This window comes from Malurus melanocephalus, unplaced genomic scaffold (genome assembly GCF_030028575.1).
Source record: "Malurus melanocephalus ecotype Western Australia unplaced genomic scaffold, MMel_1.1 scaffold_286, whole genome shotgun sequence".
Lineage (NCBI taxonomy): Eukaryota > Metazoa > Chordata > Aves > Passeriformes > Maluridae > Malurus > Malurus melanocephalus.
The window spans coordinates 683,618-696,075 of NW_026623518.1; the positions used below are offsets into that span (position 1 = coordinate 683,618).

The 12,458-nt window shown below is 38.0% G+C and overlaps 1 protein-coding gene across 1 annotated transcript in view; it reads left to right on the top strand.

The window, feature by feature from the left end:
* Positions 1-12,458, top strand: part of TAF3 (TATA-box binding protein associated factor 3) — a 113,809-nt gene that overhangs the window by 3,822 nt on the left and 97,529 nt on the right. Inside the window, exon 2 of the mRNA XM_057376632.1 lies at positions 6,443-6,685. Coding sequence (XP_057232615.1) covers positions 6,443-6,685 — 243 coding nt within the window. The remainder of the gene's footprint in view (positions 1-6,442; positions 6,686-12,458) is intronic.

A 12,458-nucleotide genomic window follows, 5' to 3' on the forward strand; every position in this document is an offset into this window, starting at 1 on the left:
GGTGTTGAGGATTGGAAGTGTGTAAAGCTTGGTTATCCCTCTCTGGCTTTAGCTTTGCTTACTGAAAGTGGGGGAATGCATTTTTCCTCTCTATGAATGGGGAAGGAAGTACCACAAGCATGACGATTTTTTGGTTTGATGTTCTTTTGTGTGTTGTTGTTTTTGGTTGGTTTTTTTTTGAGGAGAAGGGGAATATACTGTTTTCATGCTAGTGATGTGGTATTTTTTTATTACCTCTCTTAAAAYGATTCCTGTATTTCTTTCTTTAAAAAGGTTTGTAAAACGACATCTTAATACTGAGCTGACATCTCCCTACGATTTCAGAATTGTTTCCTTTTTCTCCTAAAATAAGTTACTGTGCAAACCCAGCTCTGGATGAATGAGTTGAATTCTGCCATGGTTTTGCATAAGTAGAATTAATTAAATTCCAATTGTAGCATCTTTATTGTCAGGGTGTTATCTCGGAGTCAAACCAGTGGGGTTTGAGTTAGCAGGGCTGTCAGCTGAGGGACATAATCTTTGTGTTCCAAACTGAATGGATTTATTCTGACGTAGTTGAGACACTGTGGTATCGCTGTGAAAAGCCTGTCATTGCTGCTCACGTGTTCTCTCACTTTTAGAAGAAAATGATGGCTCTCCCAGCTGGGTTAGATCTTTGTTCCAGCTGTTACATCCCATTAGGAGAGCTACATTCAAGATTTTCATTACTTTTCTGCTGTTGTTTCTTTGCATTTGCAGTCACTGTRGTTGATGGGAGCTTCTGTGGCTGCAAAGAGAAGGCAAAAGGATTTGCAAAGCGGGTTTGAGATGTGTTTGATGCCGTGAAATGCTTCTGAATGCTGTGCTGGGGGTGGAGGAGAGGCTGAACTTACAGGGAGAAAATCAGGGTTTTCCTCTTAAAGTACGCCTTATTACGCTGCTCAAATTTGTGGAAAGCTTGTCAGAGGAACACTRTGCAATATGCTGTGTGCTGTTTTATCCTAAAATTTAAATTGATTATTTGAAAACCAGTGTTGGAATATGTAATTAAGGTATTGCTACAGAACACACTGATGTGGTGTGGTTTYTGAGAGCAGAGTTGTGCATTGTTGTTGTTTGTTTTAAGCAGAGGTGAAAAGGGAAAAGCTCCYTGTTAGGTGTCACTTTGCTTTGTACTCCTGTTTCCCGTGGGTTTTTTTTTATGCTGGGGAGCTTTCCTGTGAGGACAAATCAGAATTTGCTTTTTTTTTCCCCTTGAATTTAGCTATATATCTTCGCAGTGGGATGGTGGCTTATAAACATGCAGAATATGTAACATTTTACCTCAGCACATCCAGTGAGGGAGTTCAGTTTCCAGTGTATTTATGTGGGTGGTGCAGTTCATGGGAGGGATGAGGAGGGGAGTTGTGGTTCATGCCCCTCAAAGTCTCATTTTTGTTACATTGCTCTAAAAACCAGCCCGATACAAGGTACTTAACTTCTATCACTGCAGGCATCTGGGCACATTTCAACAGGATAAATTTAGATGATCTGCTACTAAGACTAGAAATCTAATAAACTGGATAATTAACTTTTTAAATCTAGAGGTGGATTTTCCTTTGCTTTCCTTCAATTTTCACTTTTTGTCATATGCTTGGATATATTGTGATTTTATTTTTTCCTCCTGAAATTTGCTGACAGCTAGGAAATAAAGTTTAGAAGTTGGTCTTTAGTTTCATAYTGTTTAACTGCTTTTTTGAAGATTATTTTTATGCAAACATAGAAATATAGAATGTCTCAAATTGAAAGGGACCCATATGGATCATTGACTTCAAATCCCTGCTTGTTGCCGGGCTAAATACTAATTATACATACATACATACATACATACATACCTATATAATATAAAATATACATAATATTAATGACTGTATTGAAACTGATTATTAATGCAACTGCATTTTTATGAAAAGTTCTGATCTGGTGAGCAGAGTATTATGATTGGAATGAAAAATTGCTGATTTTGCAAAATATTTTCCAAGGCAGAACTGGCTCCAAATCTTCTCCCATGTCTGCAGTCTCCTATAGAGGAAAGCTCAACTTCATTAAAGCAAATCTGGAGAATGCAAACACCAGACCACTATTGGTAATTACCATAGAGGAGAGAATTGACTTGGCATCAGCTGTTTTTTATTTCATTATAATTTCAAATTTGTCTCCTTTTTTTTTTATTTTTAGGGGTTTTTTTAGTTATTTCATTTTTATCGCTATGCAATAGTCATTTCTATCAAAAGATTGGATTTTGATGATCAGTTTAAACTAGCAAATCCCACTCCTAGTGTGGAATGACTTTGTAACAAGAATCTATCCTGGGCCAATGACATTTGTTACAAGTGTATATTTTTGTATCCTGATAACCTGAAGTGTTAARATGTTTTTAAGCTAATTCACTTGCTGGCTACTAATAAAGAAGGACGGAATGGGTTTTTTGCTTGAAATTTATGAGGTTGCTGGGAGGAGGAGCAGACTGAGCACCACTAGCAAGAAGATGCTTTTGCCTGACTGGTAACTRCATTAATAGGAGCTTTTGTTCCCCACTTAAGTCAATTTAAGGCATCTATACTTATTAAATAACTTACTGTGCATGCTTATAACTTTACTGGATGGAAGCAGTGTTGTCTACTTGAAACAGTTATCCTGGCATAGCTTTGTGTGATGTGGAGTACAAGGAATCTATGATAGAGCCTGTAATTAAATTACCAAGGAGCTATACCTAATAATTTGCTGGTTAAAATAAAATTTAGGAAAAAAATCTCTTTTATAGCAGCCATGAGGGGGAATGCTGAGCTATTTATAACACATGCACACGATGCATGGGTGGTGACTCATTAATTTTTCTCACTATATTTGTTAAAGAATTGTAGTTGCTTCCTTTAAGAAATCTGGCATGAAACTAAAAGCTCTTCTATTTTGTACTAACTCGTCTGTTAAATTTTCAGTGACTCATACAAACTTTGGGCMAGGAACGAGGAGGTGATTGGGGTGAGTTTGACAAAAGGAAATTCAGCTGTTCCTGAGGCTGAATTTAAGGAAAGTAAGACAGTTCCCTAATTCCCACACACACCCTCACAATGCCTTCAGATGAYATGAATACTGGCCAGCTTGTTTGCTGGAGAAGTTCTTGTGACTCTTGCAAAAACAACTAGGCTTTAGGAGCTTCTAAAAATTCCCTTTTCCCCACAACCCAGACCCTTGTTTGTAGAGGRTTTGTAGTGCACCATCCTTGTTCTGTTTGATTTGTTTTTCATTGGGGGCAGGTTGGTTCATCTGCAGGTGATGCTGAGCAGTGGGGCTGAGGGCTGGACAGCTTTCTGCCCAAATTCTTTGCTCTGCCTGGRTTCTCTTTGCCCATCATTTCAGTGCAGTACTTTTTTGAGTTGCATTTTTGTATGCAGTGCTTGTTCTCATGCGCTGGGAAGCTCAGAGTATCATAGCTGCATGGCCATTCCCACAGGTTTCTGTTGAGCTGTTTTGAGGSTAAATACTCTTAATTTAGCTGTGCTGCCACCACAGCTCTACCAGTTTTGGAGCACAATTCCCATTCAGGGAGACAGTGCACCTTAAAAGCTTATGAAAAAGGTATTTGTCTAGTTAGCTGTTCATGACTTATAAGGAGGAGAGTTGTAACTTGCTGGATGAACTGTTCCACCACCTTCCATCTCTTCCCAGTCCTGAACAACGAGAGTATTTTAAAGTGAATAATTCTTTGTGGTATAAAGAACAGCAAGAGACTGGAAACCAAAGCTCTGAAGTGTTTGTGATCTGGCACTGACTTGCTGTGTGACATTGGATTAATTATTTCACTGGGAGGCTTCWGCATCTGAATTTTTAAGCTGAGGATAGCACAGATATCTGAAGAATAATGAGATAAGTTCAGTATGCACAGATTAAACCTTTTTCTTGGCATCATTTACTTGCAGAAGAAAGCCAAAGACTAAATGAAACACCAGGAGAGAGTGTGTTACATGTTTGTCAGCATTCCCTTTCATGTGTCTGGATTCTACTATTTTACTGATCTTTTTTTTAATTGAGCCAGAGAGAGAAGAGAAATGATAAACTGTTGAAATAAAAGTGTAAAGTCTTCATTTGATGAATAAACTGGAATTACATTTAATGCATTTTTTTTGTGCTGTGTATATTTCCAGTTGATAACTGGTTTGATTTTAAGTACAAATATGAATACAGACCTGAAACTTTTTTCAAACACTTTTATCAATGAGGGCACTCTCTTGAAAAGAAGGGTTAACTGTTCCATRCTTTCATCCCTCTGACAGTTGCAGGATTTTAGCTTTCGATCAATCTTATGATTTGGCATTGTCTTTTTGGAGACAGATGTCAAAGCTGTGGGAAGATTGAATCTTCTTTGGGGTTTTTTTGGTCACCTTTTGAACCCACTTTCTAACATACATAATTGTTTTTTGGTACAGTTGTTAAATATTTCCATGCTTCAGTTAGTAGCTGCTTCTCAGCCACGTGTTCTTAAAAAGCACTTGTAGAAAGAATTCCTTTTTAGCATTTATCACTTGCTGATCATGTCAGCACACTTTTCTGGAGGTTAAAAAGATCACATATGGATCTAGGAAAAGACCTCTGAAAAGTTTCCCCCGAGTTTTTCTTTTCACCTCTCTGTCAAACTTGTACCTGTTAAGTCTTGACACCTTAGAAAATGCTTCAGTGAGTTCACAGGTACTTCATAGCCTGAAGGGCAAGTAAAAGCAACAACATAAAATTTCTTTGCAGTGTCAGTTATAGGAGTTTAATTTTTTTAAGCATAAAACATGCTTTTTTTCCCCTCCAATAACTATAAGGATCTCATAACTACTCTGGAGTGGTGATGTTCTCATGTAATTATGTGGATGCAAGTCTGGAATTTGCAGAGGAAACTGCTATTRCACTTGTGCCAGGTATTACACAAAGTCCGGGGTAATTCTCACCCTGCAGAGTTCACATTCCAAATACAGGAGAGTAAAATTGGCAATAACTTGGTCTGATCTCCCTTTTAGCTGTGGAAAGAATTAAAACACAAGTGAGACTTGCCCCGAGTCACACAAGAGGCCAGTGTTAGAGAGCTGAGAATCAACCCTATAATCTGAGTATTATCCTTATCTTCACCRCAAGACTTAAGAAGGGAAATTTTAGAACAAAATTCTCATTTTCTAAATGTACCTGCAGGCGTGAGTTGGCTGGGGGGTGGAATTCATGCAGTGATGTGAGAACCAGCCCGCTCAGCTGCCTCAGCTTCAAGATAAACCAAGAAGAGATTAGGTTAAAGGACAAACAAAAGAGCATCCCCCCGTTCTCTGGAGCCAGGGCTCCACAATAGCCATTGTGTTCCTTCAATAAGCACGGGCTGCTTTTCTGTAATTACTTTTTAAAGTAAATCACAGCTTATCATCATATAGGGATGTAATATCTTCATAAGCCAATTCTACAGAATTGTAATAATTCAGTATATCATTTTATTGAATTAAAAATCATGTTTGGGGTTTACAGCGTTGTTTTTTGGTTATTGTTGTTATGAAAAATCAGGGAGAGACTCAAAGTGATGCCTTGGCTGCCAAAACCATGTGTCCATTTCTCCCTCCAGAGGCCTTTTGAGGGATTTTCCTCTGTCAGGTCAGGGAAACAGGTACTTGGAGGACTTCTGCATGTATTGTTTAAAGCTTTGAGCCAAATTAATTGTGTAGCACAAAGTACATCCTCTGTTGTACTGTTTTCTTGGAGAAAATCATACYAATAAAGATCCTGACTGCCTTGCCAGTGAGGTTTCACTGTGCTTTTTGTGAAGAAAGTAAGACTTTTGCTGTAGAATCAAACTTGTAGTTGCACCCCAGGAAATCAGCAACTGAAGTTTAGTATAAAATATTCTCTCTTCATCAGACCACTACTTAATATTCCTCTCTTTTATTGGGTAGGTAACCAGCAGGTGAAATGATTTGTAGTTTATGAAGCTTATAGAGTTTATCTGGTGGAAAGATACTTTATGAAGTTGGTTTTTTTTTTGTTTTTTTTTTATCAAGAGACTTTTTTTTTCTCTTTGTTAACTACAATCAGTTCAAAAAAATGAGATTGTTCCTCTTCTAGGTTGGCAAATAATGTTTCATCTGTTCCATACTGCTAAAGAGGCACTTTCTGCATCTGGGGTTGTGTGGTATCAATTTGTCAGGTAAAGCTGCCTGTTGCTTCCCACTCAGTTTAGCTTGATTTGCTTCCCAGAGTGCAGTTCTTTAATGGTATGATTTGGAACAAAGTGATGGCTCAAAACAAAACCCTTTTGAAAGTAAACCTGGTAGAACTGTGAGGTGGTAATCCATGTCTCTTACAGGTGATGAGCTGGGGGACCGTCATCTCAAAGCATCTTCAGGTAAATTTTTTTTTAACCTGGATTTTTGCAAAAATATTGTTCTGTTTTTTTTGGTTCCAGATGGCCGCACAGATCCAATTTTGGATGACGTAGGCGATGCCTTCAAGCTTATGGGGGTTAACCTRCATGAGCTGGAAGATTATATACACAATATTGAACCTGTCACTTTTGCACATCAAATCCCTTCGTTCCCCGTCAGCAAGAACAATGTCCTACAGTTCCCCCARCCGGGAAGTAAGGATGCAGAAGAGAGGAAGGAGTACATCCCAGATTACCTGCCACCTATTGTCTCCTCTCAAGAAGGTGCGAAATTAATCCTTTGCTTTCAGTTTTGKTGTGTTTGGGTATTTGTGGGCATCCCCCAGCAGGTCAACTGTGCTATCCTGTGGCTCGGGGAGGACCCATGGGGTGTTACCCAAGCAGGGTTGCAAAACAGGTAGCAGTGCTGTGGCAAGTTTGTTTTCCACTGTTTTTACATTCCTTCCAGATTAACTCATACCAAAATTTCACCATGTTAACCCATGTTTCTATAATGCATTGTAAATTTTAAGTTTTCAGATGACAGTAGAAATGAAGGCATTGCATTACCTTTTATGTGTTAACCTCCCCCTTATTCATYCTGTAGAGCTTCTGTAATTTGGTAAAGGTGAGACTGGCACAGATTTCATCAAAACCCCCCAAAYCAAACAAATAGAAAAACCTCATTTTCCAATTAAAACAAATTMAGCTTCAAAATATGGGAGTTATTTAGAGGCATTGTACTTGCATTTAATTCTCTTTGCTAACACTGATTGAGGTTTCATCATCACTTTTCCACCTGCTCCTTCCCCTTCTTGTTGCACAGAGGCAAAGGTTGAGGAAACAGTGAAACCAGCTATAAAAGTCCTGTGAGGTGCAATTAACCTGAGAATTTTAACTGTGGCAGTGGAAAAAGCAAAATTGTTTTCTCTATTTTTGAGCTATATGAGACTCGATTGCTAATAAGATCAGCCTTTAAGAAACATGACCTAGTCTGACTTTCCATTTGAATAGTGAACTGCAGACAACTGTACTTTGTGTAGAAATGAATATATATATAAGCTTATGGGTATAAAAATCCCAGAGAGAAGAACTTAATTTTCCAAAAGAGTGTAATGAAYAGGTACAAGCTGCACAAGATACTTAATTTAGAATTTTCTGGGGGCAGAAGGGATATCATGCTCTATTGTGCATATTGTTCTTTTCTAAGGACTAAGGTTTTAATGTCCTCACGTTGAAATAGGTGTGAAAACTCTGCCCAATGTAAGGACGAACATAAACGACATCACCTTGTTGGGCAAAGGAGTCCATTGCAGTGCTGCTGCAAATGTGGCATGGGGCACTGTTCCAGTGATTTAGCAAACTGTAGGAAATGTATGTTCAGGCTTTCTTACATCACATTCAGCTAAAGGATGCAGTTGCTGTGTGCTACAGTTAAACCAGTTGTGGTCAGGAGCAGGTATCTGAGGTGCAGGGGCTGTCAGGTGGTGGGTTTAATGTGTTCAGAATAAATATGCTCGTTCCAGTAACAAGGTGAGGACTTACTCTTCYTGGTGAGTATTTCTGAGGCTCTGTAGACTGTAATTTCTGGTTTCCTTTAGTTGTATTTTATAGATCAATTGCATTTCAGTGTTGCTTGCCTTAATATAACTCAGGAAATGTTCAAAACAGAAATACTTTCTAAAATTGGGACGGCGATCGTAAAGTTTCACCCTTGTGAAGTTTGTTAAAAGAGCTGTTTTAATAATCTAACAATGAACTCTCTCAAACCAGGAAGAKGAGACAAACAAAATGTAAATATCATATATGTAGACTGCATATATAAAAGAAGAGTACAGAGGAAGAAGGCTTTGAGAAGTGAATAGGGATTTTAGCTCCCCTATTCTACTTTCTTTAGCCTGATTTTTCAGGAGGCAAACAGCACCATTCTGTCAGAGAAATCCRGCATCTTTGAAGTCTAACAAGTTGCCCAGCAATGTTGCAGTTGTTTTGGGGCTTTTTTMCTTGCAAAATCACACTTTAAAATATGCACAAAAAGTAAAATCCAGAAAGACTCAAAGCAGCTGCAGACAAATATCTGAGCATGGGAAGAAGAGATCAGTGTTACAGACTCAGCCTGACAATACACGATATACAAAGAGAGGCTAAAAATTGAAATGGGGACAGTTGTGCTTTTTCTTTTTTTTTTATATGTAACTTTTTATACTCTTTCTCTTGCAAGTTAGATGCAGGAGTTAGATTTTAGCAGTCCTTATAAATAATGTATGAATCCTTTTAACACCTGAAGCAAGAAGATATTATTTCCAAACTTGGATGAGAACCAGGAAAACTTCTGATGCCTAAGGGTAGTGTATCAGAGGACCTATAGACACACACAACTTGAAAAAAATGAATAAAATATTTTTTAAATGGAAATTTAAAGAGAGAATTAAATACATTTGTGGAATGCAGATTTGTTATAGTTGATTTAAAATATTTACAGTTGAGGACATTTTAATTTTGAATTAAGTATTTTCTGTAAACAGTGTTTGCGCTCTGTGGTTTGTTTTTGAAAGGGATGAGGTAGATCACAAAACTGCTGTATATGTTTTGTTCTGTGCAATTGCAAGTAAAATTTGGAAGAAAAGTTTAGTTTTGTAGATTAAAGGACTGCGTTGTAAAAATATTGAAGAATTGAAGAAGCCATTTAAATACTTTMCAATTTTTATAGTGTAGAAAAAAATCTTGAGGCTGCTCAGATTGTGCAATATATAACATTTGAGTTTCTTTGGGTAGGCAATAATTAGTAGTGGAGGAAGGCTTGTGCACACTTGGGTGTGTAATGTAAATCTYTCAGTGACTTTAAGGAACTGTCAGCAGGACTTACTATGTCCCATTTTATATCCAAGCCTAGAGCTCAGCTCAGTTATGAGTATTTTTTTACTGTTTGGGGTCAGAAATTATGAGTGCTGATATATTTTGGCAATAACATAGCCATGACTTTTGGTAAGAAAAAGCTCTTTTTTTAGTATTGTTGGTTTAAAAACTAAACCAAAGCAGTGTTCAGTCTGCGCCATGACCAGTAGGTGTTGCTAACCTCCTTCCCAAAAGACCTTTAGTTCTCCACATGTAACCAACTTCTTATTTCCCCTTACTCTAGAAGTGGTGATAGTTCAGACTATTTAGAGACTGCCCAGCAACTTGAGAGATGTGTTAGTTATCATTGCCAGAGAATCCATAAGAGCAGAAAGCCCTTGCAGCCTTCATTTCTACTCGGTAGTTAGAAATTATGAAAGAGCTCTGAGTGACTCCTGAAGTTGTGGGGRAAAAGGGAGGAAGACAAATAAGTTTTCAAGATCTATAATTTGTGTCAGTTCACTTCAGTGATACAAGTGTTGTTCCAAGAAAGCAGAAAATGTTTTCTTGCCTTAAATATGAAGTGCAAGCTTTAACCACAGCTTGAGCTGTGAGGATCTGCATATATAATTCTACATATTATAAAACAATCTGACTCAGTATTGCCATGGAAAATGTTAGGTTTTTAGCAGTATTTTTACAAAGGACACTGAAGGGATAATTTTATGCCAATGTATCATGATGTTCGCTGTCTGCCTATTTTTAATTAGTCTCCTTTTTGTTTCTGAGTTAGTTTAGCACTGTTGTCACTAAAATGTCATGGTAAACTTGTAAGACAGATTAAAAAAGGAGAAAAAAATAAATTAGTTACAAAACATGATGGTCATGCTTTATTTCTCGTGCTTTAATGCAAGAGAACATACATTTTGCAATAATAAATCAACTTCACAGAATTTGTTGATTGCATTTGAAGCAAAACAGTRTGTGCTGAAACTAGGCCAGCTGAGAAAGCCCAGATACTTCTTCACAGCTAATAATAATCACTAATACATTTTGTGATAATGTTGAGAGGCCCGAGTCCTGATGCTGTAAGAACCTTTCTCCATGATTAAAACAAAGAAAAGTGAGGTGTGAATCTTCCATGTGCCATAGTATCCTTATTTTTAAGCTTTCTGGAATTAATTTTTAGCTGTGCTTGCTGCCTCTTGTTATCACCTCATTTTGAAAAATAATAATTTTTTTTTATAATAACCACTATATGTCAACTGCTCTCTTTTTGTGATTTTTGAAGTCACAGACAGTCCATCCCTGTTTTGATATCGAGAAAACTGAAGAAAACWCATTGGTTTTGTGTGTGCAATACTGCTCATAGTCTGTGGTATTTGCATTAGACCCTTATTCCTCTCTTACACTGTAATTCTGCTGGGGCACATCMGCAGGATGTGAGGGACGCTCAATCTCTTTCCCTTAAAAACAGTGTGGGAACAAATGTGATTTTTACTCGGCATTAAATTTTGTTGTCTTTCTTTCCTGGTAACATGTGCTCAAGCACTGGCATTGTGTTTCTGATCATTGAGTCAGGGCAAGTTCTTGGCACAGTTTACAAATTCAGATTTATTTGTAACCTTTTCTGTCAGAGTATTTTATTTCCCTGTCAGATCAAAGCATAAAATTGCTGATCTTCTTATAGTCCTGCCTTTTCTCCTCTTTGCTGCTGATGTGATGTTAGGACCTGTTACCTACCAAAACCTGATGCTTCCAGCCACCTTGCAGTGTGGAAACCCAGCTGTCAAATTACACAYCATCACAGCACATCTCTATTTTTTTTTCCATCCAGTTGTAGCTGCTGCAAATCTCATTGGAATTGATGAGGATTGAGGGTGGTAGTGAAGCAAGGTGCTATTCAAAAGAACACATTTTTGTGTCTAGGTTATAACAGTGCTAGAATTTTAATTTTATAAAGCATTAAGCATCAGGGTGACAAAAAGCATCAGTGTCAAGCTCCTTTGGGTAACAGATCAGAACATTAAAATTGTGACTGCCCCTTTGGTCTGGCAGTGCTTTCTGTGGCCGGGGTCCAGGGCAGAATGTTGCAAGTTGTGGATCTCAGACCAGAATGATTTCAATCTCTGGTTTCCACTAAGGTTAAACAAAACCAATCCCTCTTTGTAAATCAGCATGAGATGGGCTTTAAAAGGGACCCTGGGATATTCACTTCACCTTTTTGGTAGCACAGCTCTTGATATTAACATTTTGGAACCTTTCTGCTTTTCCCCAGATCTAGTTTAACCCCCGAGACTAACTCTCCCTCATTCTAGCAGATGCACTGAGGATTTTAAAGCAGCAATGATCTTTTCAACAGAGCTTTTCCAGTATAGTTGGTTAGGAAACCACCACTCCTTGACAAACAGGTACTGYGTAGTCAAGCAGTTTGAAGTTTTAAAACCCTGGCAGACTGTGAAGATTTTGCTCCTGGCTGCTCACCGTGCCTGGTTGCTGATACTCACAGGCATCCTTTAGCTGGGTGTGCAGTGTGCTGAGAGTCAGACTCTGRTTGCTTTTGTGAGGAGGGACCCTCACATCTGCGGCAGCCCAGCAAGGAAGGAGCAACAGGAAAAACAGACAAAATGAGAAAAGCAGCCAAGCTTGAGATGCAGCCAGAAGAAAGGCATTGGGAAAGAGCCAATAGGAGAGGCAGGTTTCAAARGAAAAAARAAAATATGAGACAGGAACAAAAAAAAGTGTACWGAAAATGTGCCTGGTTTAAATCTTGCCATTAGACAGAAAAATAACTTTTCTGGAAGGCGTGCTGATAAAGCTGTAATTGGGAGGRCAACTGTGTCTTTACCTTTTCTTAAGAAGTTGTATCATAATCGAAAGCATAATTTCCAGTGAAATCCTGCAAGAAAGGATTTAATGAAGTTTGGCTTCTTTTTTAAATGTGGAGTTAAATAGACTTTCACTGGAGAGCTTCTTTAATTTGCAGCACTTGGAGAAAAAAAAAATCAATGTAATAAGTGCCACAGTAAAACTTTATCTGTGGCAGGAACTAAATCATGYGGCTGGGATCCACAGACTGTGGAGACAGAGACATGCACTATTTTATATTGTCTAGGAGACTAGTACCTAATAATTCATGTCTTTGGGAAAAAAAAACCAAAACCCTTGCTATTTTTTAAGAAACTTAATGGCAGCTGGAAGTGGGGAATGAAGGAAAACCATT